This window comes from Cetorhinus maximus, chromosome 16, assembly GCF_964194155.1.
Source record: "Cetorhinus maximus chromosome 16, sCetMax3.hap1.1, whole genome shotgun sequence".
Lineage (NCBI taxonomy): Eukaryota > Metazoa > Chordata > Chondrichthyes > Lamniformes > Cetorhinidae > Cetorhinus > Cetorhinus maximus.
The window spans coordinates 17,280,487-17,307,582 of NC_135894.1; the positions used below are offsets into that span (position 1 = coordinate 17,280,487).

At 41.2% G+C, this 27,096-nt stretch overlaps 2 protein-coding genes across 2 annotated transcripts in view; one reads left to right on the top strand and one right to left on the bottom strand.

Moving 5' to 3' along the window:
• LOC144691381 (integrator complex subunit 6-like) overlaps positions 1-877 on the top strand; it is a 107,442-nt gene extending 106,565 nt beyond the window's left edge. Inside the window, exon 18 of the mRNA XM_078559424.1 lies at positions 37-877. Coding sequence (XP_078415550.1) covers positions 37-130 — 94 coding nt within the window. The 3' untranslated portion in view covers positions 131-877. The remainder of the gene's footprint in view (positions 1-36) is intronic.
• Positions 646-27,096, bottom strand: part of serpine3 (serpin peptidase inhibitor, clade E (nexin, plasminogen activator inhibitor type 1), member 3) — a 33,492-nt gene continuing 7,041 nt past the window's right edge. Inside the window, exons 3-9 of the mRNA XM_078559426.1 lie at positions 18,473-18,706; positions 15,204-15,401; positions 9,463-9,661; positions 7,544-7,644; positions 7,190-7,276; positions 5,529-5,612; positions 646-1,627 (exon numbers count right to left, since the gene is read on the bottom strand). Coding sequence (XP_078415552.1) covers positions 1,584-1,627; positions 5,529-5,612; positions 7,190-7,276; positions 7,544-7,644; positions 9,463-9,661; positions 15,204-15,401; positions 18,473-18,706 — 947 coding nt within the window. The 3' untranslated portion in view covers positions 646-1,583. The remainder of the gene's footprint in view (positions 1,628-5,528; positions 5,613-7,189; positions 7,277-7,543; positions 7,645-9,462; positions 9,662-15,203; positions 15,402-18,472; positions 18,707-27,096) is intronic.

Here is a 27,096-nt window from a genome sequence, read left to right on the forward strand (position 1 = left end):
ACTAATGTTGTTCTCTTTCTTTCTTTCATCATATAGGTTTAAAAAACGAGTATTAATTGAAGAGCTTGAAGGAATTTTGGAAGAAATACAAAGTAAATCCAGTCGGGTAAATCATATCAATAACCGATAATGAATCCTGAGAAACCATGAGACTGGACTCTTTTTGGTATTCTCCTACAGCAATCAAAAAAGCCCCATTTGGATATCTCAAGCTTATTTTTACTGTTCTCTCACCTCGTCTACGCTAAAATTTGCTTAATTTTTCTTTGCACAGATAGACTATCTGGACCTTGGCAAAAGGAGTATTTTTTAAAAAGTGCCACCTGATGGTGTATCTACCACTTGGTTAATAAAATGTTTATACAACATATTCAACACACTGGGCAAGAGACACTTCACTATCCCAGTAGATGACTTGTATGTTATTTTACCCTCTGAAACGCATCATTTTGTAGCAACATTTGCTTTCTGTAATTAACCCTTGTTTTTGCGTTGAAGCAGCTTGTTTCAAAGATGGGATGGATCATTTTGGCAAAAGAGTGAACCCAATTTGGTTTTATGTTGCATTGGAATTATATGAGGAAATGTCTTTTGCGTCCGATGAATTCTGAAATGTGTTTTTGTCTTGTCTACATTTTGTCACGGTTTCCTTCTAGCCTGGCTTAGCTTCCCAAGGTCAACCCTTCTAGTAAATCCATGGGAACTGGCCCTTGCCAAACAAACTGAATACACAATATAAGGACATTTGTCTTAAAGCTAAGATTTGTCTATAGCAAATTATTTTTGAATGGAACACTGTGTGTTGTAAATGGCCATATTTTGAAAATTATTTAAAATGCCTTTGTTACTATTTCTTGCATTAAAAAAATCTATTTTACATTGTATTGTTTTCATTTGCATATGTAACCAGCCTCCCGGACTCTGGGTGGCTTTTATCCCCAAGTAAAAGTGAAGTGATCGACTCCACTGCAACGAGAAAATTGCTGCCTGCTGGAGTGGATGCAACATTTACAAGTATTGACCATTTATCTTCTCAGCTGTGTAATGATGCATTGGCAGTATACATAATATATAGTTACAAGTAGCATAAAAATTGGATTGAACTTCCCATTTTATATGAGGTAAGCCTGAATGTTTAAAGTGAAGTGTGTGTCGGAGGGAATGACACATAATGTATTAACAATGTAAAATTCCCATGGTGATTTTACTCCTTGTTGCATGTCAATAGCACTTACACCTGAACAAGTGTTGAAAAAGCAGGGGAGTGATCAGCCAAAATATTAATATTCATGGAACCTATTATGTTCTGTGCATTCTTGTTAGCTGCATTCTTTAACATTACAATGCTGTCATTTTAAATAAGGATGGATGTATAAATGCATACAAGCTTAGCTTGTCTCACAAAATTTATATAACAAAACATCTGTATAGTAAATATATAATCCCTCTTTCAGCTAGACTGTTATTTGCTATTTAAATTGATGAGATAGAAAGTTAATAAATACAAAGGTCTAGAAATTTCTCCAAAAGGCCAGAAATCTTATTTCTAAATTTAAAATGCAAAAAAAAACTTCCGAATGAGTTTATTCAAGAGGATCCATCACTCGGCCCATGAAAAGAATTCTTCCTGTAGAATTAAATGGACAATATTAATATTTATCATTTTACATGTTTATAATCAAAATTGCTAAGTTCAATCAGCCTGAACAATTAGAATGCTACTTATTGTACCGCAGTTATTAGCCTATGAGAAGTTTATAGGTTCTCTCTCTCTCCACCCCCCCCCCCCCCTCCAACAAAAACAGTAGTTACACTGTAGGACAGAGTTTACAGGAAGCAATAAATGAGGCATATAAAAAAAGGTAGCGCAATAATCATGTGTGACTTTACATGTAGATTAGGCAAATCAGATTGGCAAAGGTAACCTGGAAAATGAGTTCATAGAGTGTACTTGAGACAATTTCTTAGAACAATATGTACTAGAGTCTACCAGGGAGCACGCTGGTAATGTGTAATGTAATGTAACCTGTTAATGTGCAACAAGACAGAATTAATCAATGACCTCGTGGCAAAGGAGCCTCTAGGCAACAGTAATCATAATATGATAAAATTTCATGTTCAGTTTGAAGGGGAGAAGTGTGGATCTAAGACTAGTTTTAACCCTATCAGGGTCTGAAGGCAGAGCTGACTAAAGTGAACTGGAAAACTAGGTTAAAAGGTAGGATAGTACAGATGCAGTGACATACTTTAAGGAGATTTTTAAGAACTCTCAGCAAAGATTTAACCTAGTGAGAAAGCAAGACTCTTTGAGAAGCATGCATTATCAGTGGCTAAATAAGGAAGTTAAGGATTGTATCAAATTGAAAGAAACATTACAAATCTGCAAAGATTATTGGTACATCTGAAGATTGGATGGATTTTAAGAACCAGCAAAGAATTACTGAAAGGAAAGGAGAAAGTAGAGTATGACAGAAAGCAAGCTAGTAATATAAAAACGGATAGTAAGAATTTCTACAAGTATTTAAATAGGAAAGGAGTAACTAAAGCTCATGTTGTTCCTCTAGAGTGTGTCTGAGAAATTGGTAACGGAAATGGTGGAGGCGTTGAACAGGTATTTTGTGTCGGTCTTCACTAGAGAAGACTTGGAAAACTTCCCAAAGATACTTGATCAAGAGGTGAAAGGGAAGGAGGAACTTAAAACGATCACCATCACCAGGGAAAAGGAACTGGGAGCACTATTAAAGGCTGACAAGTCCCCAGGACCAGATGGCCTACATCTGAGAGTCTTAAAAGAAGTGGCAGCAGAGACGGTAGAAGCATATATTATTATCTTCCAAATTCTTTAGATTCTGCAAGGGTCCCAGCAGATCGCAAAATAGCAAATGTAACACCTTTATTTAAGAAAAGAGGGAGATAGAAAGCAGGAAACTATAGGCCACCGAGCCTCAAATCTGTCATAGGCAAGTTGCTAGAATCCATTATGAAACAACATGGTTTTGTGGAAGGGAGTTGAGTATAATGTGGAAAAAATGTGAACTTGTTCTCTTTTGTAGGAAGAATAGAAAAGCAATATGCTATTTAAATTGTTAGAGATTGCAGAACTTGGTGGTATAGAGTGATCTGGGTGTCCTGGTGCATGAATCACAAAAAGTTAGTATGCAAGTGCTTAGGAAGGCAAATGGAATGTTTCTGTTAATTGCAAGGAGATTGGAATGTAAAAGTAGGAAGTTTCACTGCAGCTGTGCAGGGCCTTGGTGAGTCCCCATTTGATGTACTGTGTACAGTTTTGGTTTCCTTATTTGAAAAAGGATATAATTATGTTAGAAGCTCAGAAGATTCACTCAACCCAATCTTGGGATGAAGGGTTTATCCTATGAAGAAAGGTTGAATAGGTTGGGCCTGTATCCAGAAGAATGAGAGGTGATCTTATTGAAACATATATGATCCTGAGGGGACTTGATAGGGTGGATGTTTCCTCTTGTGAGGGAGACCAGAAGTAGGGGGACAGTATTAGAATATGAGCTCTCCCTTTTAAGGTGGAAATGAGAGTTTTTCTTTCAGAGGGTTGTTCAAATGTGGACTTCTCTTCCCCAGAAGGCTGGGTCATTAAATTTATTCAAGGCTGAGTTGGATAGATTTTTGACTGGGTAGTTGAGGGGCAGACAGGAAAGTAGAGTTGAGACCACAATCAGATCAACCACGATCTTAAGTGGCGGAGCAAGCCCGAAGGCCTATTCCTGTTCCTAAGTCATATGCTTCATTCATAGAAGTTTTATTTTTGAGCTTCACTGCAAATGATGAACTGTTTGATTTGATTGCAGTCTGTATGTAAGATGTAACTGATACAATTGCCATGAACATGATGAATTTTATACTCCACATAAAAATAGGGCAAGTCATTTTATAAATCATTGGTTAGACATCAGCTAGGGTCTGGTTTCCAATTCTGGGCACTAAATTTTAGAAGCAATGTCAAGTCCTTGGAGAGGATGGAGGGGAGTTTACTATAAATGGTACCAGGGATGAAGGACTTAGTGGAGAGACCAGAGAAGCTGTGATTGTTCTCCTCAGAGCAGAGATGGTTATGGGGAGATTTAGTTGTACTGTTCAAAATTATAAAGGGTTTTGATGGAGTAGATGAGGGAAACTGTTTCCACTGGCAAGAGTAAAGGTAACTAGAGGGTACATATTTAAAGTAGTGGGCAAAAAAGTAGGGGGGAGATAAATTTTTTCAACTAGGCATGCTATGATCTGGAATGCACTCCCTAAAAAGATACCAGAAGAAGATTCAATAACTTTCAAAAGGTAATTAGGCATCCATTTAAAAAATAAATGTAGGGCAGTGGCTCGAGCTAATCGATAACTCTTAACGAAGCAGTAGAGGCATGATGGATCGACTGGCCTTCTCCTGTGCTGTATGATTCTAAGTAATGCAGATGTGAAAATGTGAGGAGCAAAGTGCTTTTTATCAAGATGGGAATCTAGGAGACCTACAGTTTCAAGAAGATGGGTGGCCCTCATTCCATTGTCATCTTTGAAAGATGACCAACTTCACATTAAAATTGGTTTAAGCAAGAGCATATTCCAATGTAGTATGGCTGTGTTCATTTCTGTCCTACATCCAGTATAATCAGTCCACCTTCAAAGCCTGGCGCAGTGTTGCATTGAGAATTACCCACAAACTACATCATGTAGTTTTCTCCACATCTTTCTAACTTAGCTGGGATTTCCTCTGCCCCCACCTCAGCCCACATGCTGCTGAAACTCTCAACTGTTGCCTCCAGACTAGATTATTCCAATGCTTTTCAGGCAGGTCTCCCATCCTGCACTTTCTGTCCTCTATCAACTTGAGCTCATCCAAAACTCTGCTGCTGATATCCTATCCTGGTCCAAGTCCTGTTCACCCATCAACTCTCTGCTCACTGACTGTCAATCCTTAATGCTTCAAATTTAACATTCTTATCCTTTTGTTTAAATCCTTCTATAGCCTTGACCTTCTCTATCTTACCTCCTCCAGCCCCACAACCCTCCTGAGAGCACTGTCTCTCTCCAACTGTAGCCTGTTGTGCATCCTTCTTCCCTTTGTCCCACCATTGGCAGCCACACCTTAAGCTACCAAAGTTCTTTGATCTGCAAGTTTCCCCCCAAACCTTTCCAGCTTTCTCAAAGGGGACCCTCCTTAAAGCCCTCATTTGACCAACAGTCTAGTTAACCCTGCTGATATCTGCTTCTTTGGCTCAGTGTCCATTTTTGTCTGATTGTGCTCCTGTGAAGTGTCTTGACATGTTCTTCGATGTTAGGGACAACAACTTAAATTTATATTGCATCTATATTAATTTCTTTCTAGCTGGCTGAGAATTGAGCACATTGTGTGATATAGGGAGAGGTTGTCATGCTCGTTTTTGCTGTTTGCACGCCTGAATAACTGTGTAAAATACATTCTAATTTGAACAAGAATACTACAGCTGAAGATTAGTTGTATTAGCAGCAATGTGTATAATAAGCAATACAAATATAAATATCGTTACCTGTGTTGGCATGCCGCAGTAGAAAGAAAAACGGTCTGTCAGCCTTAAATTTAAGGGCTCGAGACCTTTTCAGTAAAACCATAGCTAAAACAGAATGGAAGGTAGTTACGAGATATATGGTGAGAATAGGTTCATTCAAAATACTTTGGTTGTAGGTTAAATGTTTGTGAAATTTATTTTCTAGGTTTAAGAAACATTTAATACTCAAGTTTTACGTTTGCATAAAGGCAAAATACTGCGGTTGCTGGAAATCTGAAACAAAAACAGAAAGTGCTGGAAAAACTCAGTAGATCTGACAGCATCTGTGGAGAGAAAGACAGAGTTAACCTTTCGAGTCTGTATGACTCTTCAGAACCGACTTCTTCATATGGACTTGAAACGTTAACTCTGTCTTTCTCTCCACAGATGCTGTCAGACCTGCTGAGTTTTTCCAGCAATTTTTGTTATTGTTTTACATTTGCATTTGTCTTTTAACTGTTTCTTCTCTCTTTCTCAATTTTTTTTTCTCTCTCTATGCCTGTCACTTTGAATCTGATGTTCTGTGGGTTCTACCAACCTTCTGATGCCTCACTCGAGTGTTGTTCCCTAAGTACAGGCTTCTTGGTTAAGGGTATTTGGCTGTGAACCTGATTTTCACATTTTCCACACAAGTGAATTCTCCCCACATGAGAATAGAAACCAAAGCAGTCACTCCCCCACACAGCTTTCTGTTGCACCAGCTGAGCTTTCTTTCGTTTAGATGCAAATTGCCCTGTTAGTCAGTCCTATGAATACATTGCCTGTGAATGATCTTTCCTTCATCCCTTTCACTTCCTTCATTTTGTCTTCTATAATTTTCAGCTTTTCTATTTTGTCTATAAGCTAAATTGACACTATACACTAAACTTGGCATATTTGACCAGATGTATTTCCTACATGGCAAAGGTCATTGTGTATACAGGACAGATGAGGAGAATCCATTACATTTGCTTATTATATTCAATGTTAAATGTGCATTCCTTCATTTCCCTTCTACCCAGTCGCTGTGTCAGCTTTACTTTTTGAACTAACATTTAAAAAAAAACTCCCCTGCAGCACATCCCACACTCTCTCTAGTGATGAGACAGGATTATTTTTAGGTCTCTGCCACTAACGGAATTTTAATGTTGTTTTGACTGTTCCTCCCTCCCACAGGGGAAAAAGCCAATTTGCACAGAGCAAGATCCTACAAACAGCAATGAGATAAATGACCGGATGATCTATTTCAGTGATGTTATTTAAGGGTCATGGCTCCCTGCTGCTGTTCACAATAGCATCAAGGGATCATAATCGTCTGTGTTCACCAGAAAGGGCTTTGAAATAGTTTAAAGGAATCTCTGACAGTGCAGCACCACAGCATCAGCCTAGACTGTGTGCTCCAGTGTCTGGAGTGGGACTTGAACCCGTGACTTTGACTCCAAAGCAAGAGTGCTACCTATGGTTGACAGTGCGGGTTTAAAGGAGATTTAACATGCTAACTTTCCAGAAAACACATGATGAGGCTTCTCATCATCTCTGAGCAATGCATCTGCCATTCCAATGTAAGGGAGCAAGTTTGTTCTTTTGTACATCTCAGATGAATCGTGGTGTGGAAGGAACTTGTTCTCAGTACTCTGGGAATCCTCTTTTGAAACAGTAAATACCTGTGGCAGCTGCAGCTTTGGTGCCATCCTCTGTCACTTCTATTTTTGCTTCATGGATAGCTTCAGAAACAAACAGTTTCTCCTGCTCTGAAATTATGAAGCAGTACAAATGATCACTCAAACGTTCAAAATCATATTTTGCATTTAAAAATGGAGCTTGTTTTTTTTGTTTCATTGATTGGCCAGAAACACATTTGTTTTCATTCACCTTGGAAAAGGATACTTAAAATAGCAGCAACTAAATCATTTCTTTGCATATGTTATGATTTGAAGATTTTGAAATGGGGAGACCCAAATTGTTTAAACGACTATACAGGAATATTAAAAGAAGTCTGTTGTTAAAATGTGGCTTACCAGAAATTCCACTGAAGTCTGCTTTACTGGGACTGAAGAGGTCAGTGATTCCCAAAGTGGTCAGCACCGTCTTGAGGTTAAACTTATTTTGCACTTTAAACCTATGTGTTAAAAGTGGGACAAGATACAGTCAGTTTAATGCTCTCAAAGAGACAGTGAGAGTAATTTTAACCTAAACTCTTTCAATGGAAAGTAAGGCTGGGGTATGGTTTAAAATGGGTGGGTGATCTGAACCTGTCAGCTTTGTTAGTTAGAAAATGACTGGTTGGAAATTGAGGATCATTAAAATAACATCAGTATTTCAGTGTGTGAAATCATAGAGTGGTCGTATACAGGTTTGATCTCTCTCATCTCACTGACTTCCTACTTTACACTCTGCTGTGCATATGATTCCCTGCAGGAAGAAAGAAAAGTAGATAATCCCCTTGCCACTGATGTTCACCTTCTACTGGTGGACTAAGTCTGGGATTATGCATATTATCCATACCTGCTTTGAGTACTAGAGGTGTATGATCTGGGGTAAGAACAAATAAAATGATAAAACTGAGAAAGAGGAACATGTTCTTGGATCCTCAAACAAAATGTTGCCAGAGTTGTTCCAGTACTCCAATTCAGCATGGTTAAAACATGTGTATGTGCCATGGTTCCTGCACTGTAAAGGGTGTGTTTCTTAAGAGATCGAGGCTTTATGGGCTGGGAAAAAAATTCAATGACTAATGGCCTTGATGTCTTTGTGCACATTTCTTTGGAGGGCTGAAGAGCAGATTGACTGTCCCATTGGTGAACGAGAAGGTGGATGGATAGACCAAAAGGAAATTAAAATGAAATTTCAGGATTTGGTGTTGCTATAAGTTATAGTATTATCCTTTCACCTTGCTGATCTGAATTCCAGTCTAGCCCATGCTGACTGGACAAAATTCATCCTTGCCCCTGCTGGTTCTTGGATCTTGAGTAATCCAATGTGCGAAACATCATGTAATTTGTTGGCAGTTGGCAATCTCATTCAGTGGTACAATGATGGCTTGGGCAAGGAATGGAAATATCACACTGGTTTGGGGCAGGGTGGAGGCAGCTCTGCTCTCCATCTTGCTGTGCTACATCTGATCTGGGAGTCATATCAGTGGCATTGCCTATAAAATAGCGGAAAAATAATCCATCGCAAAGTACACTACTCAAAGTAATGACTAACACAGACTAAACAAAAAAATGAGTGCAATGAAATCTTAGTTATAAGAAAAGATTTCAATTACATATCTATTGTGGAAGAAATAAATGAATATACTATTGCTTTTCCCAAAAACTAAATAAAACAGTTGCAGTAGACACAGAACTTGTTGATGTATTGGTCTAATTTTTACAATATTGTCTGAGGAAAATGTTAATCTCAACAAAAATGATCACAAATTAACCAGTGTAATTCCTAAAGCAGGAAAGACTGCTGAAGAATATTTCAGCCCAGTCAGCATCATCTGAAGCACAGGAGTTGTTAATTAATCAAGATAACTTTGAATGAATTGAATAGTCAGGAAGCCTAAATATCCAAAAATAAATCAATATTTAAGATGTAATCATTCATAAGTGGATCTCTCAGGCACTGAAATGACTATCACAATTTGGAAGCTCATCAGAAGCTTAATTCAGCAGTCACTACATTTTAAAATTAGACTAAAATTGAAGTCCCTATCACTATGCATGAATGGTCTATCATTTTCAATTCAGTGTGTGTGGGAGATGGTTTGAAAAGTATTGTCATGCTTCGCGGTTCAGTCACCGCAAGAGTTTAGTTTTATTTTGATGGGAAATAGATTTTGAGTTGATAAATTTATTAATCTATTACTGACGCTAATTGCAATTACAGGGTGCAATGCATCAAGGTTACTGAGGATGCCATTGAGAGATGTAATACGGAGAAGACTTACTTCGGTAAGAAAACTTCCATTTTCATTCTTCTCATGCTGTTGGTCCATGTTGAAAGTGTGTGAGCTGTGATGTGAGGCTCTACAGAGGAGATGGGTTTTCTCTTTTCACTGGGAATGATGATGAGCATGCTTACTGCATGTTCTAGATAGCCGAGTTCAACCACTATAAACCTCTGGTTGCTTCCAGTCTTTATCTGGCCTGTAATTAGGGGGAGGGTAAGATATTAGTATTAAAAGCAGCCTTGACCAAAAAATAAATCAAGTAGGCCAGTTTATACTGAAGCTATGTGCATTTGTTTTTAGATCCAGGGAGGTGAGAAAGAAATGTTGAGGGGAGTCAGACTTAGATACAAATATTTTATTCTCGATATACTTGCTAAGAAGCTATGAGAATCCTTTTGGAAACCTTATGCTTAAATGAGAAGGTGCTGGCTACAACTTGACATGTATCTGTTATTGGAATAATCCCTGCAGGAAGCAGGTTTGTTTAGCAAGCTGCAACTTGCTGACTTGAAAAACAAAGGAAGAATATTTTCTCTGCTGTAATGTTGTATAAAACACTGAAACATTTGGGACAAAATAAGGGACAGTGGAATCTTCTCAGCTAATTAGGCAGAAATTGGACTACTGAGTAAGCTGACCTAGAACATTTCTTGCAGAATAGTGAAGCGAAATGAGGAAATCGTACGTGAAGAAACGTAAAACTACACAACACAGCACTTGAAGGAGTTATACAATTAGTCAGAGTTTAATAAAGAGGCTGATGGAATTAGAAAATAAGAGATAGCGGCAGGGTTTTAAAAAGTTAGGAAAGTGGAAATTGGACCCTGTTCCACAATTGCCCTAAGGATCCGAATGGAAGTTTGAAAGACAAGGTTGGCTGAACCAAACGCTTTCTGGCCAGAATGTGGCTATTTTACTAAGTTCTGAGGAAATTCAGTTGTGCCCCAGATTTTATTTTCTTTGGCAAATATTACCTAAGATTGAATTAAGTTTTAGAAATGGCTGTTTGGAATATATTTTTAATTGCAAAATTCATTTAACTTTGTATCTGGGAGTCGGAGAGGCAACACCAGTCAGCTGCTTGGATCGGCCCACACTGAGTTTGAAGGAAGAGTGAAAAAAAACCTGACATCACGGCAAAGCCATAGACTTATTGGTCAGTGAGTATCCACTGTAAAAGTCTGTGTGCAAAAAGTTAGATTAATTCCCTACTTTTAGGAAAGGTGTGTAATTAGCAGGATTATAGAAAAACGTAAAAGTTTTACATAACCCTTAAGTACCTACCTTATAGGCACAGGAGAAGGAGCTGATTGGTGGGTAAAGGTGAGAAATTCTACTTTCTAATCTCCAGTTTATAATAAATAGTCCGAAAGTAAGCTGAAGGTAGGGCAGGACAGCTTGGCCATGTGGAATGTACATCCTGTGGCATGTGGGAGTTGTGGACACTTCACATGGCATCGACGAACATGTGCAAGAAGTGTCACCAGCTATAGAAACTTGAGCTCCGGGTTCCTGAACTTGAGTGACGGCTGGAGTCACTGTGGTGCATCTGTGAAGCTGAGAACCATGTGTACAGTACATTTAAGGAGCTGGTCACACTGCAGGTTAGGAGCACAGAAGCAGAGAGGGAATGGGTGACTGCCAGACAGTACTGCAAGAGTCCTCTGAGTCTATGTCACTTACAAACTGGTTTTCCATTGTGGATACTACTGAGGGCAATGGTTCCTCAGAGAAGTGTAGCAAAAGCCAAGTTCATGTCACAAAGGGTGGCTCAGCTGCACAGGAGGCGAGGAAGAAGAGTGGAAGGGCAATAGTGATACAAGACTCAATAGTTAGGGGAACAGAGGTGTTTCTGCGGCCAAAGACATAACTATGGGAGGCTAAGTTGCCTCCCTGGTGCCAGGGTCAAGGATGTCATGAGGGGCTGCAGGACATTTTGGGAGAGGGTGAACAGCCAGAGGTCGTGATCCACATTCGCATCAATGACGTAGGTAGAAGGAGGGAGGAGGCCCTGAAAGCAGATTTTAGGGAGCTAGGAAAGAGATTGAAAAGCAGGATTGGAAAGGCAGTAATCTCAGGATTACTCCCAGAACCATGTGCTAGTGAGTATAGCAAAACAAGCTGATAAAGGGGAGTAGAAAAGTAGTAAACATAAGTGGAAGGCAGCATAAACAAATGCCAACATCAAATCGAGTCAAAAAATTGAGTAATGTTAAAAAGGCAGAACTAAAGGTACACGCTCATGCATGTAGCATTTACAACAAGGTAGGTAAATTGATGGCACAAATAGTAGTAAACAGGTATGATCTAATTGCCATTACGGAGACATGGCTGCAAGGTGACCAAGGCTGAGAACTGAATATTCAAGGATATTTGACATTTAGAAAGGACAAGCGACAAAGAAGAGGTCATGGGGTAGTGCTGATTTATAAGGGATGTTCAGTTCCTAAGAAGAGCCACATTGGACTCAAAATATTAACTCTGTTCCTCTCTCCACAGATGCTGCCAGACTGCCTGCTCGGTTTTTCTAGCACTTCGGTTTTTATTTCAGGTCTCCAGTATCCGCAGTATTTGCTTTTATTTCAGTAAGCCTGAGGATTGGAAGCATTTTAGAATTTATCAAAGGAAGACGAAGAAAGGGAGGATAGAATGTGAATGTAAACTAGCAAGAAACGCACAAATGTACTGTAAAAGCTTCTATAGGTACGCAAAAAGGAAAAGATTAGCAAAGACAAATGTGGGTCCATTACAGGCAGAGACAGGAGAATTTATAATGGAGCATAGGAAAAAGGCAGAGAAGCTAAATAATTACTTTGTGTCTGTTTTCATGGAGGAAGGTGCAAGAAATCTCTCCCAGAAATAATGAGATCTAAGGGGCTAGTGAGAATGAGGAATTGAAAGAAATTAGTATTATTAGTAGCATTGGAAAAATTAATGGGACTGAAAGTTGGTAAATCCCCTGGACCTGATAAGCTACATCCAAGAATGTTGAAAGAGGTGGCTATAGAGATTATAGATGCATTGGTGGCCATCTTTCAAAATTCTATAGATTCTGGGACAGTGCCTGCAGATCAGAAGGTTTCAAGTGTAACCCCACTATTTAAGAAAGGAGGGAGTGGGAAAATGGGGAACGACAAGTAGCTTCAATATTGGAGGCAGTGAGGATTAAAACCAACACGAACCTTACAGATTGAAAACCCAGTCAGACAATGAATGGAGTTGATTCTACTGAGGTAGAGTGGAAAGAAAAATCAAGTGAGGCATATAACAGATGGCCAATCAGCAAAGAAGAATTTACCTTCCAGCCTTTAAATAGGAGGCGCTGGAGATAAAATAGGAGATATCAGAAGTTGGGTAAGGCTGGAGCCAGAGTTACAGAACAGCCAATTACTTTTCCTAGCTACTTATCTTCGGGACTGTTCTCATGTTAGTTTTAAAATTCACAGGTGACCTCCGGAAGTTTATATCAATGTGTACTTCGTGAGTGATTTCACTTCCTTAGCAACGTTTTGTATTGTTGTCAGGAAAGTGACTGGATTTGGACAGGTTGAATTGACCCAAGAGCTCTTTGAGTTAAGGACAGGTATTTTACCCTGATGTCAGTAGTATGGAAAATAATAGAACCTATTAAAAAAGGGTGTGATAACTGGACACTTAGAAAATAATGATCTGATTGGGCAGAGTGGACATGGTTTTATGAAGGGGAAATCAGGTTTGACAAACTTGTTGGATTTTTTTTGAGGATTTTACTGGTGGATGTGTATTTGGATTTTCAGAAGGTTTTCAATAAGGTCCCACATAGGAGGCATAAGTTTTACTGATGTTTGAGGACTCAAAGGATTAATGCGTAGGAAAGCAATGTAATAGTAACTTTAGAAATGATATGGCCAATGCATTTTCTTAGAGAAAAGCAAAATACTGCGGATGCTGGAAATCTGAAACAAAAACAGAAAATGCTGGAAAAACTCAGCAGATCTGACAGCATCTGTGGAGAGAGAAAGAGTTGACATTTTGAGTCCATATGACCCTCCTTCAGAGCTCAAGAGTTCTGATATGTTGGCCTTTATCGCAAGAGGATTTGAGTACAGGAGTAAGCATATCTTGCTTCAATTGTATAGAACCTTGGTTAGACCTAACCTGGAGTATTGTGTACAGTTTTGGACCCCTTACCTAAGGAAGGATCTACTGGCTGTAGAGGGAGTGCAGAGGAGGTTCACCAGACTTAATCCTGGGATGGTGGGACTGCCCTACGAGAGGAGATTGAGGAGACTGGGCCTGTATTCTCTAGCATTTAGAAAAATGAAAGGTGATCTCATTGAAACTTTAAAATTCTTAAGGGGCTAGACAGGTAGATGCAGAAAGGATGTTTCCCTTGGCTCTCGGGGTGGGGTCGGCGGGGGGTGGGGGGGTGGGGGGTAGGGGGGTGGGTTTGTGTGTGTGTGTGTGTGTTGGGGGTGCGGGGGGGATGGTCTAGAACCAGGGCACATGGTCTCAGAATAAGTGGCAGGCCATTTAGGACTGAGATGAGGAGGAATGTCTTCACGGAGGACTGTGAATCTTTGGAATTCTCTACCCCAGAAGGCTATAGAAGTTCAGTCATTGAGTATCTTCAAGTTAGAGAACGATAGATTTCTAGATTCTAATGACATCAAGGGATATGGGGATAGCACGGGAAAATGGTGTTGAAATAGATGATCAACCATGATCAAGTTGATTGGCGGAGCAGGCTCGAGGGGCTGAATGGGCTACTACTGCTCCTGTGTTCCTCTGTTCATATATGACCTCTCAAATTTGCAATGCCAACAGGTATTGGGACCTTGACCAACAGGTAGCCCGCAGATGCAGATTTTTGTTGGGTGAGGGTATCAAGGGATATGGAGCAAAGACAGCTAACTGGTGTCGAGGTACAGGTAACCCATAATCCAACTGACTACACAGTCTCCAAGGGCTGAATGCTGACTTTTGCTCATCTACAGAAAGCCTTACTCTGCCTTTCCCTTTCAGTTTTAGCATTCACACATTTTCCTAGTTCATCTCTCTGCTTTATTTCAGTTCCTACATCCCATATACTGTCTTTTGGCCAAGACAGAAGGAAGCTGATTCACTGTTGGCTCTTTGCAAACGCTTCCATCACTCCCACTGCCATGCTCAACAGAAGTCTCTGGTTTCTTCTGAACTTCTGTCCCTGATGGCACAACAAGGTCAAGAGCTCCAACTGGGGGACAAAACCTGTGTCCTGACTTGTGTTATGTTGTTTTTAAATCCAAGGTACTACAAACATGCAAAACTTTCCTTTAAATTTTTAAATAGACAAATGTAATTCTGTCCATTAAAGGTCAAAATTGACACTTTGCATTGAATGTGCAATTTTAAAAATTCATTCTCAGTATTTGGGTGTCACTGGCAGTGTTGACTTTTGGTACCCGCTGCCCTGATAGACTCGACTCAGTGGCTTGCTAGGCTAGTTCAGAGGGAAATTAAGGATCAACCATGCAGGTGGAGAACTGAAGGCACATGTAGGCAATGCCTTGAAAGGACAGCAGGCTTCCCTCCTAAAGAATCTTACTCAACCAGCTGGATTTTTACAAATATCTTCTTCACAGTCACTTTTACAGATGCCAGCTTTTATTTTCAAGTCAAAATTCCCAAACTGCCAAGGTGGGATTTGAACTCGTGTTCTCGGGATTACTAAATCAGTAAGATAACCACTCCACGACCAGTAATGGTATAGCACTCACCATAGTTTACCGCTGATGTTTGATACATCATGGGCACTTTAATGACAGAACCATCTGCTTTGGTAAATGAGAGGTGTTGGGTCTCTGAGAGTGAAAAGGGATTCTGCCATGTGCTTTTAAAATACGTTGTGCTGATGACGGCAATTTGTGTAAGCGATGGACTTGCTATTGGCCGTGACATAAAATCTTTAATTTCACCTGTAAGGATAGTAAGTGACAGTGTTACAGTGTGACAGATTATTTGAGCAAGCATTTTCAAGATTACAGTGTAATGAATATTGAAGAGCACATTGAAAACATACATCTCAGCAGGGCAGCAATACGACTGTTACCCTAATAGCACAAGAATTTTGCACTGTCGTAACTGTGATTTGAAAATATCTGCAAATATGTAGGGTATTTACAAACTATGACTACCTTATCCAATTCATCATGTGTTCATGGAATTACTATATTGTTTTAAGCAGGTCTCTCCTACTGGTTCACTTTTTTAATGATTAAACAGACCAGCTCTTCTAGGCTGATGTGGGCTTCATTGCATGCTCCTCCCCTATCCCCAAGACTAGAAGTCACGCAGTTGCTCGGGAGACTGGATTCGCAATGACTCCCGTGTATTCTGCAGACCCTTCCCGAGTTCTCAATTCAGGGACCTTCCGCGAGACGGAGCTGCAAAGCCCACTAAATTGAATATTCAATAAATAGACAAAATTAGTTCGCCGCTCTATTTGGAAGCAGACTATTGAAGTGGAGAGGCCCCTTATATTAATACTTCATTGTACTCTTTAATGCAATCACATCCCTATTGGTTTAGTGCACTGTGTATTTACATTTTGAATATGGGAATCATTTTTGTAAAAAAAAAAGGCATAATCCCCTGCAGGAGAACATACTGAGAGTAATTTGTAGATCTTAACGTTTTACTTTTTGTGCCGTTAGTCAAGTTTGAATGTGTTCGTACACGTTCATAAGGAATTTGATATATGATGCTTGACTACATGCATCTCGTGACCTAGTCAATGAAAAGAAAAGGAAGACTTGTATTTATATAGTAACCTTTCATGACCTCAGGACATCCCAAAGTGCTTTTACAGCCAATGAAATACATTTGAAATGTAGTCATTGTTGTAATGTCAGGAATAAAGCTCTGAATTTCTGCACAGCAAGATCCCAAAACAGCAATGAGGTAAATGGTCAGAAAATCTGTTTGTGATGTTGATTAAGAGAGAAATATTGGCAGGAGACCAGATCATCATGACTTGCTGCAAAACAATAATTCTCATTCCCCCCCACCATTGGTTCATTGACCAGTTATCTTTTATTTGTGTCCCCTGATTATTTACTGTTTGTTATTTTGCCATTATGGGCCATCAAGAGTTTGAATTCAATTTTTTTTGTTATGAATCCCTCTAATTTCTCTCCAAGCCAAGCAGTGGCTGTAATTGAAGGTGACTGAGTGACCTGTCCCCAAGTCTCTCTTCGTTATCTCTTAGTACCTGGGCCAGTGTTCTTTTCTCCTGGCCAGCACTTGGACCTGTGTTCATCAGCTCCACATAGCCATGTGGTGGACATCAGGAGTCCTTCAGATTTGGGGATTGAACGTGCATTCTGTCTTTACGTGATGACCCAACATGCTGTAGGTCCACACTGCATGAAAATAGGATGCAATGTTTAATGAAGACTATAGGAGCAAAGTAAAAATTTATACTAGGAAATGTCTGCAAGATTACAACGGCATTTAATAGTGAGCCTTTTTTCATATTCCCATGGCAAGGCTGCCATTTACTGCCCATCCATATTTGCCTTGAGCAGGTTGTAGTGGGCCACCTCTAGAACCCCTGTACCCTATGTTTGTAGCAGTTTGATACAAATGATGTGACTTGTTAGACCATTCCAGAGGACAGTTATTGGTGGTTGATGTTGGTAAGGATTGGAGTGACATAGCTCCGACTGCCTGAGGAAAGCAGGCGTGGGTCCCTCAAAGGTATTAGTGAGCCAGTTTGGTTTTCACAACAATCCAATAGCTTCATGGCCATTTTTATTGATGCAGGCTTTTTAAAGCCAGATATTTAAGCAATTTAAATTTTCAAACTGCACCAGAGTTTTCAATCAATCGATTCAAACCTTATTGTCAATTTGGAAATTCCTAAATCCCATTCTGCCACAGTGCAGTGCCATTTAAGGTCTTATGTACGAAAATATAATGGGCAATTTGAAAAACCTATCACTCATGAGTCTTGAAGGTGAAATTGAGCAACCAGAGACCCACAGTCAACGAACATTCTCAATGTTTCAGGTGCTTCTCGTTTCTTTGGGAGACCTCTTGCCTTTTCCTCAGTTGATGGACTGTCACAGTGCTCTGGTAGGCTAAAGTTTTGGGCAGCTCCAGGCAGACGGTGTAGCACAGTACCGAGTATAGCCTCTCCTCTAGCTTGTGCTTAATATCCCAGCCTTGCCCCTGTCGCCACTCTGCCAGCCACCACCACCATCGAGCCAGAGTCAGCCACCAGCTCTGCCTCCAACTGGGCCTGTTTCTTGGCACTCGGGCCTTCTTCCTGCTCTGGGTGGTTCAGCTCCTGGGCTGCCAGTGGGTAGAAACCCAAAGAGACTCTGAGCGGCTGTCAACAGCATCGGGACTGAGGAAGGAGAGCAGCTGCTGCTGCCATCATCACTGCAGTCCGCTCAGTGCTGGTTGCCGGCATTTTCAGGCTGCAGTCAGCTACAGCACTCTCACCTCTGAACCACAAGGTTGAGTGTTCAAGTCCTGCTCCTGAGTCCTGAATACAATCTAGGTTGACCCTCCTGTCCAGTGCCAAGGGAGTACTGCATTGTCAGAGATGCTGCCTTTCAGATAAGATTTTAAACTTAAGACCTCACCTACCCTATAAGGCCTAAAAGATCCCATGATGGAATTCTGGAGAAGAGCAGGAGAGTTCTCCCTGGTGTCCTGGCCAATATTCCTCCTTCCAACTGAAAACTTGAAAAAAACATAGCTTATCTGGACATTTTTGCATTGTTGTTTGAGAGTGCAGTCACTAATATAATGTAGGAAAAAGTACTTAATTGGGCATAAAACACTTTGGGATGTCCTGAGGTCGTAAAGAGCACTGTTCAAATGCAAGCCTGTCTTTTTTTCCAGGAACTCGAGTTGGCCTACTAGCATTCTAGTTGTGATGCTATCCATTGCTTAATTAGACTGTTAAGTCCTTTAATTTGTAATCATCTGAAAGTCAGATGCAAGTACACTAAGAAGTCCAGGTTAATGCTGTTACCTCGACTCTTGGTGCCGACCCACTTGTTTATCAGTGTTGCCGTTTCGTTCAGATTGCTGAAGTTCACCCGTTGTAAGCTTCCGTTTAGCCAGACCCCAGTATCCTCTGAGAAATGTGGAGAAAGCTGGATGCTGGATTCCAAGAAGAGACCACAGGCCAGCTGAACTGCTGGAGTGTGTGTGGAATTTGTTAGGTCCCCATACATACTTCGCAAGAAATGTCGTACTCGTGAGTCTGCAAAATATACATTATATGTATATATAAGTGGCTGATTATAGAGTTAGTACATACAGCAAATACATCCAGGAACTGCTATGGTAGATGGCTTAATGATGGTCGTGAACCTTAAAAATGTTATACTTATTTTGCTTTATTGTATACATTGGTTTGAATAGTTTTATTAGATTTTCACAGATTGAGACAGACCAATAGTGATACCAGTCATGAGCTGCGCATCTTAGAATGTGCTTCTTTTGATAAGATAATAAGTGAGTCTTGAGTGAGGTGATATCATTCCTGCCTCCGAGCCAGAGAGTTCAGGGTTCAAACCCTGCTCCAAGACAATCCCAGTGATTGGAGACTGGAGCTCCAACTCTGAATCTAGTGGGATACTTGTGACTGATGTATTTGGGTGTCCCCCACCCCTCCCCTCTTCATATGGGTTGTAGGGGCCCATAAAACACTCCTGCCATATAGGACTGACCATGCTGCCATGGAAGGATTGCTCATGTCACAGTCTGTCAGACTCTTAATCAGCCCTTGTCAGATTGTTAATTAGCCTGTGAATCCTTTGACTACTTTATGTTGTTCTCCGGGGAAGTGTGAGAAAATATGAAGACAGTAAATTACCTTGGTTCCCAGTACTCTTTCAATCCATTTCCCTGAAAGCAATGGATTCGGGGGTGCTGGGAGTCAGAAACAAAGTGAATAAAACAAGGTGATCCCTGGGCAGTCAGCTCCCTTGGGACCTCCTTACTGTGCATCTCTCTCTTTGTCCACCCATTGCCCTTTCCCTCCAATTTCCTCTCTTCCACTGTTTACCCTGGCTCTAATAGTTGGGTGCATTTTAGCCCTAACTACGTGTTAGCTGCTACTTTAAAACACCATTGCTCATTCTTCAACCTTTGCCTTCCTCAGTGATCATTGGAACTCCTCAAGTTTGGCTTCCAAATTCCTGGACTTTGCACAGCGAGAGAATGTTTCTGCAATGGACTACAGCATAAAGTTCAGCTGCTGTACGTCTGATCTGCATTTCAGTTCCTTAAATTTAAAATAATTTGGATCATCTTATGGATCTTCCTCCACTGCCTCTATTACATGTTGAACCTGTGACTGGCTTCAACTCCTGGTTCCTGGCTGGAGATTTACTCTGGGCCGAAGTGTATTTTTCCGCCACTCCTGGATCTTGTAATGACCTCCAACTTCGTATGTATTTTTTCATGCCCCACGACTGATTCTGCACATTTCCTGAATCTTCATTACCATGGAAGTACCTCCATCAATGTGTCCTCTGATAATCTACCCTTCAAACAGCTTCAGGACTTCACTCACCCACCACCTCTGACTCTGAACTTGGACACCAATTTGTTGATATGCCATGCTGATCCATTGCACCAAGTCAACTTAATCCCCCCCTCCCCCATAAGACCTCTTGAATTCTGGACCCCAGCTGGAACATAAAATGATCCGAATTATTTTAAATTTAAAGCAATTGAGAAGCAGGTCAGACACAGCAACTGAGTTTTATGCTGTAGTCTTCCCTCTTTTCCCCATTTACCACCAAGATGTTTTTTATATATTTCCGAGCTCCTCATTTCTATTTCCACCTTTTTTCTACCCCTTTTACTACTTATCTCTTTACCCTTCCTCAAAACCCCTCTCTCTCTTGTACTTATGTCTCCTTTCATTTCTCCCCTCAGGTACTCTGCTCAAATTCTTACCTCAAGCCTTCAGTATTTCTTGACTTTCCCACTCCCCTCCCAGGTTCAACTCCCTCTTGGATATGTTTATAGCTTCCCTCTGTGCCTCTAAAGGGCCTGACGAGCAGCAACTGCTCCATCCTACTGTGACCCTCCCACCAGCATGCCCACTGAGGGCTAATCTTGCCAATTGCCTCCCAGTTCAGCTCGTCTCTCCCAGTTCTGGTGGTGTGAACTCTGTCAGCACCAGCTATCGCTGACTCTCCTACACGTTCCAGAATATCCATTCACTTGTGAACAAGGCCATCCAGGAGCTCACTGGGTGATTTCATCCACATCATAGCCTTAATGGAAACCTGTGAGGGGTGATGATACCTTCCCCCTAAATGAAACCTCCCCACCTGGCTATACCTTTCACCACTTTCCCCACTTGGATTAACAGTGGTGGAGTGGCTCTTATCACCTAATCACATCTTGGTCCATCTCCCTATCCTCTGGCATTTCCTCCTTTTGATCATCCATCATCTTACCTCTTATCTAACGCCCTTGTCTCTATCACCCATCAGGGTTTCCAACTCCAGCTGGAATATTCCAGGAGACATCGGTGGAAGTGACATCATGGAATCCCTGTGGTGTGAGCAGGTGAGCCCATCCTGGGGTGGGAGGGGGCAAAGTCCAAAGCTCTGGACACTAGCATGAGGGGATGGGTTTCTTTGCACATAAATTAACAAAAGTACTTTGTGTTACTATCCTTGTTTAGAATTGGCTTGTTCAAGCGCTGCTCCACCCGGGCGCCCGCTGGAACTGCAATCAGGCAGCGGCCCTTTAAAGCAGCCGCTGCTGAACCCTCGCCACCTTCTCAGCTCAGACCCGGTCTCTCTGCTTGCCCACCACCCTACCCCCCTGCCCCTCTCTTTCTCTCTCTCACACTCACACTCTCACTCACTCACTCTCTTTCTCACACACACACACACAATCACCCTGCTTTCTGCAGAAGCACAAATTCCCCCTGCCCACTCTCACCACACTCGGTCACAGGCCAGGGGCAGCTGCTATGCAGCCCTCCGGACCTCCTCATGAGTAAACAAGGCTGCCATTCATTATTTACTCTTCCCTGCAATTACATGTTGCTTAACCTTTAACATTCTCGGCAGTGAAAAACTGGCATGACATTTGAGTGCAGTATGTATGTGCGACCCACATGTACTGCACTCATAAACATCATTGCCTTGATTCGCTGCCGAGAAGGTTAAAGGCTAAGCTGTCACATTTAATTGTAGAGAAGCGTATACATAACGAATGACAAATACCTGTTTCTTTATTTCCTTAAAATAACATTTCAAAATCTCCCGGATTGCTTTCAATAGCCACTGGGAGATTGATCCTAATTCCAGGAAAGTTGGCAACCCTATCACCCGCCCAAGGTAACTGCCAACTTTCTTAACAAGATGTCTTCACTTCCCTCTAATCCTTCTGCCTTGTCCTCTATTTATTGACCTGTCTACTAAGGGAAATAGGTCCTTCCTATCCAGTTAATCTCGGGGGGGTCTCATAATTTTACACACCTCCCATTAAATCATTCAAAGCTGCCTCTATTCTAATCTTGCATCATAGCTAAAATTCTCCAGTCCAGGCAAAGTCCTCATCAATCTTCTCTCTACTCCTTCTACTGCCATTATATGCTCCCTGTAATGTGACCAGAACTGTGTGCAATACTCCAGCTGTGGTCTAACTAGTATTGTATACAGTTCTAGCTGTTCTAGCTCTGTTGTTATATTCTATGTCTTGGCTAATAAAGGAAAGATTCCTGTGTGCTTTATCCACCTTATTGACCTGTCCTTTACCTTCAGGGGTCTGTAGACATGTACTCCAAGGTTCCTCTGTTCCTCTATACTACTCAGTATCCTGACATTTATTATGCATTCTATTGTCTTGCTTGCCTTTCCCAAATGCATTACCTTAGACTTCTCCGAATTGAATTCCATTTACCATCTTTCTGCCCACCTGACCTGCCCATTGATATCTTCCTGCAATCTACAGTCTTATTCCTCACTTTCAACCACATGGCAATTTTTACATCATCTGCAAACTTCTTAATAAAACATATACATTTAAGTCTTAATCATTGATTAATGCTACAAAAAGCAAGGGGGACCCAGCACTGAGCCCTGTAGATCCTGACTGGAAACAACCTTCCAGTTCCAAAAACACCTTTGCTTCTGGCTAATTTTGGATCCAACTTGCCACTTTCCCTTGGATCCCATGGGCTTAGACCAGTCTGCCACATGGACCTTATCAAAAGTCTTGCTAAAATCCATGTAGCCTATGTCAAACATGCTACCCTCCCCTTGTTACCTCCTCAAAGAAATTAAGTCAAGTTTGTCAGACACAGCCTTCCCTTAACAAATCCATGTTGGTTGTCCTCAATTAATTTGCGCCTTTCTAAACCAATAATTTTCCCACCTCTGAGTTTAGGTTGACTGGCCTGTAATTATCCAGTCTGTCCCCTCCCTCCCTTTTTAAACACTGATAGCAGTCCTCCAGCTTCACACCAGTAGTCAGAGTGGATTGAAAAATGACAGCCCAAGCCTCCACTACTTTCTCCCTAGCTCCTCTTAACAACCTGGGATGCATTTAACCTGGGCCTGGCAATTTATCTACTTTCAAGGATGTAAAGTCCTTAATATCTCTCCTCTGTTTATCCCATCTAATATTTCACACATCTCCTCAGTTACAATGTCTGTGTTGTCCCCCTGCTTTGTGAAGACAAATGCAAAGTGCTCATTAAGAACTATGCCTGAATGTTTCACCTGCACACACATTAAATTTTTTGGTCTCTAATAGGCCCTACTCTTTCCTTAGGTATCGTTTTACTCTTGATGTATTTATAAAACATCTTTGTGCTTTTTTTCTTGATTTTACTTGCCAATATTTTTTCATGGCCTTTCTTTGCCTTCCTAATTTTCAATTTCACTCCTCTGCTTTCTGCACTATTGAGATCTTGGTATTTAGCATAAGCTTCCCCCCCCCTTTTTTTTTGCCTTATCCTACTCTATATGCTCTCCGACATCCAAGGGGGCTCTAGATTTGGGACTTTCACCCTTTTTCTTTGTGGGAGCATATTTGTTCTGAACCCTCTTTCATTCCTTCCTGAGTGCCTTTGACAGTGATTTACCTCCAAGATGATGTTTCCAGTCCACTTTTGCCAAATCATAGCTCAGCTTAGTGAAATTGGCCTTTCCTTAATTGAGCACTTTTACTCCTCATCTATTTTTATCCTCATCTATTTTTATCCTCCATAAATCTAACTAATTTATGATCACTACCACCAAAATGCTCCCCTTTCTGATACCCCTTTTACCTGCCCAGTTTCATTCTCTAAGAGTAAGTCCAGACTGCCCCTTCTCTTTCTATTATGTACTAGTACTATATACTAACCAATAAAAAGTTGTCCTGAATACACTTTAAGAACTCTAAATCCTCCATAACTATTACACTGATTTTTATCCCAGTTATTATTAGGGTAGTTGAAATCCTCTAGTATTACTGCTGTGTTGTACTTACACTTCTCAGAAATTTGCTTATATATTTGTTCTTCTATCGCCCTTTGACTGTTTAGAGATCTATAGTTAACCCCCAGCAATGTGACTGCCACTTTTTGCTCCTCATTTCAATCCAGATGGTCTCATTTGAGAGCATATTATCCCTTCCACAGCTGTGATTGATTCTTTAACCAATATTGAAACCCTCCCCCCACACCATGCATTTTTATTCCCCATTCTATCCTGCCTGGAAAACCTTCAAGCAGCAATGTCAAGCTACCATTCCTGGCCGCCTTGAAGCCATGTTTCAATAATAGCCATAATGTCATACTTCCAAGCAATAGCAAATGTAACTCCTTTATTCAAAAAGGGAGGGAGACAGAAAGCAGAAAAGTACAGGCCAGTGAACCTAACATCTGTCATAGGGAAAATGTTAGAAACTATTATTAAAAATGTTATAGCAGGGCACTTAGAAAAATTCAAGGCAATCAGGCAGAGTCAACATGGTTTTGTAAAAGGGAAATCATGTTCAACCAATTTATTGGAATTCTTTGAAGGAGTCATGTGCTGTGGATAAAGGGGAACCAATGGATGTACTTATATTTCTAGAAGGCATTCGATAAAGTGCCACATAAAAGGCTATTGAGGAAAATAAATGTTCATGGTGTAAAGTTCATGGCGTAAGGGGTAACATATTGGCATGGATTGAAGATTGGCTAGCTAACAGGAAGCAGAGAGTTGGCATAAATGGGTCTTTTTCTGGTTGGCAGGATGTGACAAGTGGTGTGCCACATGGATCAGTGCTGGGGCCTCAACTTTTTACAATTTATATCAATGACTTGGATGAAGGGACCAAAGGAATGGCTGCTAAATTTGCTTATGACACGAAGATAGGTAGGAAAGTAAATTGTGAAGAGGACGTAAGAAGGTTACAAAGAGACATAGGTTAAGTGAGTGGGCAAAGATCTGGCAAATGGAGTATAATGTGGGCAAATGTAAAAATGTTCATTTTGGCAGAAAGAATAAAAAGGAAGCTTATTATCTAAATAGTGAGAGACTGCAGAGCTCTGAGATTCAGAGGGATCTTGGTGTCCTCGTGCATGAGTCGCAAAAAGGTTAGTATGCAGGTACAGCAGGTAATTGGAAAAGCTAACAGAATGTTATCATTTACTGTGAGGGAAATTGATTACAAAAGTAGGGAGGTTATGTTTCAGTTGTACAGGGCATTGGTGAGACCACATCTGGAAAATTGTGTACAGTACTGGTCTCCTTATTTAAAGAAAGATGTGAATGCATTAGAAGCAGTTCAGAGAAGATTTACTAGACTAATACCAGGAATGGGCGGGTTGTCTTGTGAGGAAAGGCTGGACACATTAGGCTCGAATCCACTGGAATTTAGAAGAGGTGACTCAATTGAAACTTTTAAGATCCTGAGGGGTCTTGACAGGGTGGATGTGGAAGAGGATGTTTCCTCTTGTGGAGAATCTAGAACTAGGGGTCACATTTAAAAATAAGGGGTTGCTCATTTAAGACATATGAGAAAATTTTTGAGGGTTGAGTGTATTTGGAATACTCTTCCTCAAAAGACTGTGGAAGCAGAGTCTTTGAATATTTTTAAGGCAGAGCTAGATAGGTTCTTGATTAACAAGGGGGTGAAAGGTTATTGGGGGTAGGCAGGAATGTGGGGTTGAGGTTACATTCGGATCAGCCATGATCTTATTGAATGGCGGAGCAGGCTCAAGGGGCTGAGTGGTCTACTCCTCCTAATTCGTATGTTTGTTCGTAAGTGCCTACCTGTACCCTCAGCTCACCTGGCTTATTTGCCGGACTCGTTGTATTGGAGTATATGCCATTAAGCAGTGTCAGATTTTCTTATTGTCTATTTCCTAACCTTTGTTCCTTCTGCCTCCCACATTCACTCACTCATTTCCTGTCTTCCATTCTCAGCTTCGTTTCTTTCCTCTCAGGTTCCCACCCCGCTGCTAAGCTAGCAGATTCCCCACCTGCATTCGCAAACCTACCCACGAGGATATTGGTCCTGGCACAGTTGAGGTTCAAACCATCCAGCTTTACAGGTCCCATCTTCCCCAGAACTGGTTGCAAAGCCTCAAGAATCTAAAGCCCTCTCTCCTGCACCATCTTTCCAGCCATGCATTCATCTGCTCCATCCTCATATTTGTGTACTCGAGTGTGGGACCAGGAGTAATCTGGAGGTTACTAACTTTGAGCTTCCAGCTGCACCTCTCCTCAAAATTCCAAGCCTTGACTCTGCTGTCCTTGAAAACTACACGCATTTCCATTTCCTCTCTCAAGTCCTTGAACATGCTGTCACCTCAAGAATCTATGCTACCTTTCCCGGAGCTCCATGTTTGAATCCCTCCAATCAGTTTTCCGCCCATGCCACAGTGCAGAAATGGCTCTAATTAATGCCACAAATGACATACAACTTGACTGTGACAAAGGTAAGCTTTCCTTCCTCATCCTTCTCAACCTATCTGTAGCCTTTAACAAGGTTGACCACACCATCCTCCTCCAACACCTCTGCACTGTCATACGACTGGGTGGGCTGCACTCATCTGGTTCCGTTTTTATCTATCAAAGCGTAACCAGACAGTCGCTTGCAATGGCTTCTCTTTCTGCTCAGGCACTAACTCTGGTGTCCCCCAAGGATCTATCCTTGACCCCCTCCTATTTCTCATCTACATGCTGCCTCTCAATGACATTACCTGAAAACACAGCATTAGTTTCCACATGTATGGTGACAATACCCAGCCCTACCTCACCACCACAACCCCTCTCCATGCTGCCACTACTTTTAAATGATCAGACTGCTTGTCCGACATCTAGTACTAGATGAGCAGAAACATCCACCAACTAAACAACGGGAAGATCAAAGTGTTTGTTCCCTGACACCAATTCCATTCCCTAGGCATGGACTCCATCCCTCACTCTGGCAGCTGTCTTAGGCTGAATCAGACTGTTCACAACCTTGCTGTCACTTTTGACCCTGAGGTGACTCTGCCCTAATACCGACACCATTACTGACCTGCCTAATTCTAGCTCCATAATATTGCCCGACTCACCTGCCCCCGCCTCCCCACCAAAACACACACCCCAGTCAGCTCATCTGCTGCTGAAACGTTTGATTTGCACATTTGTGACA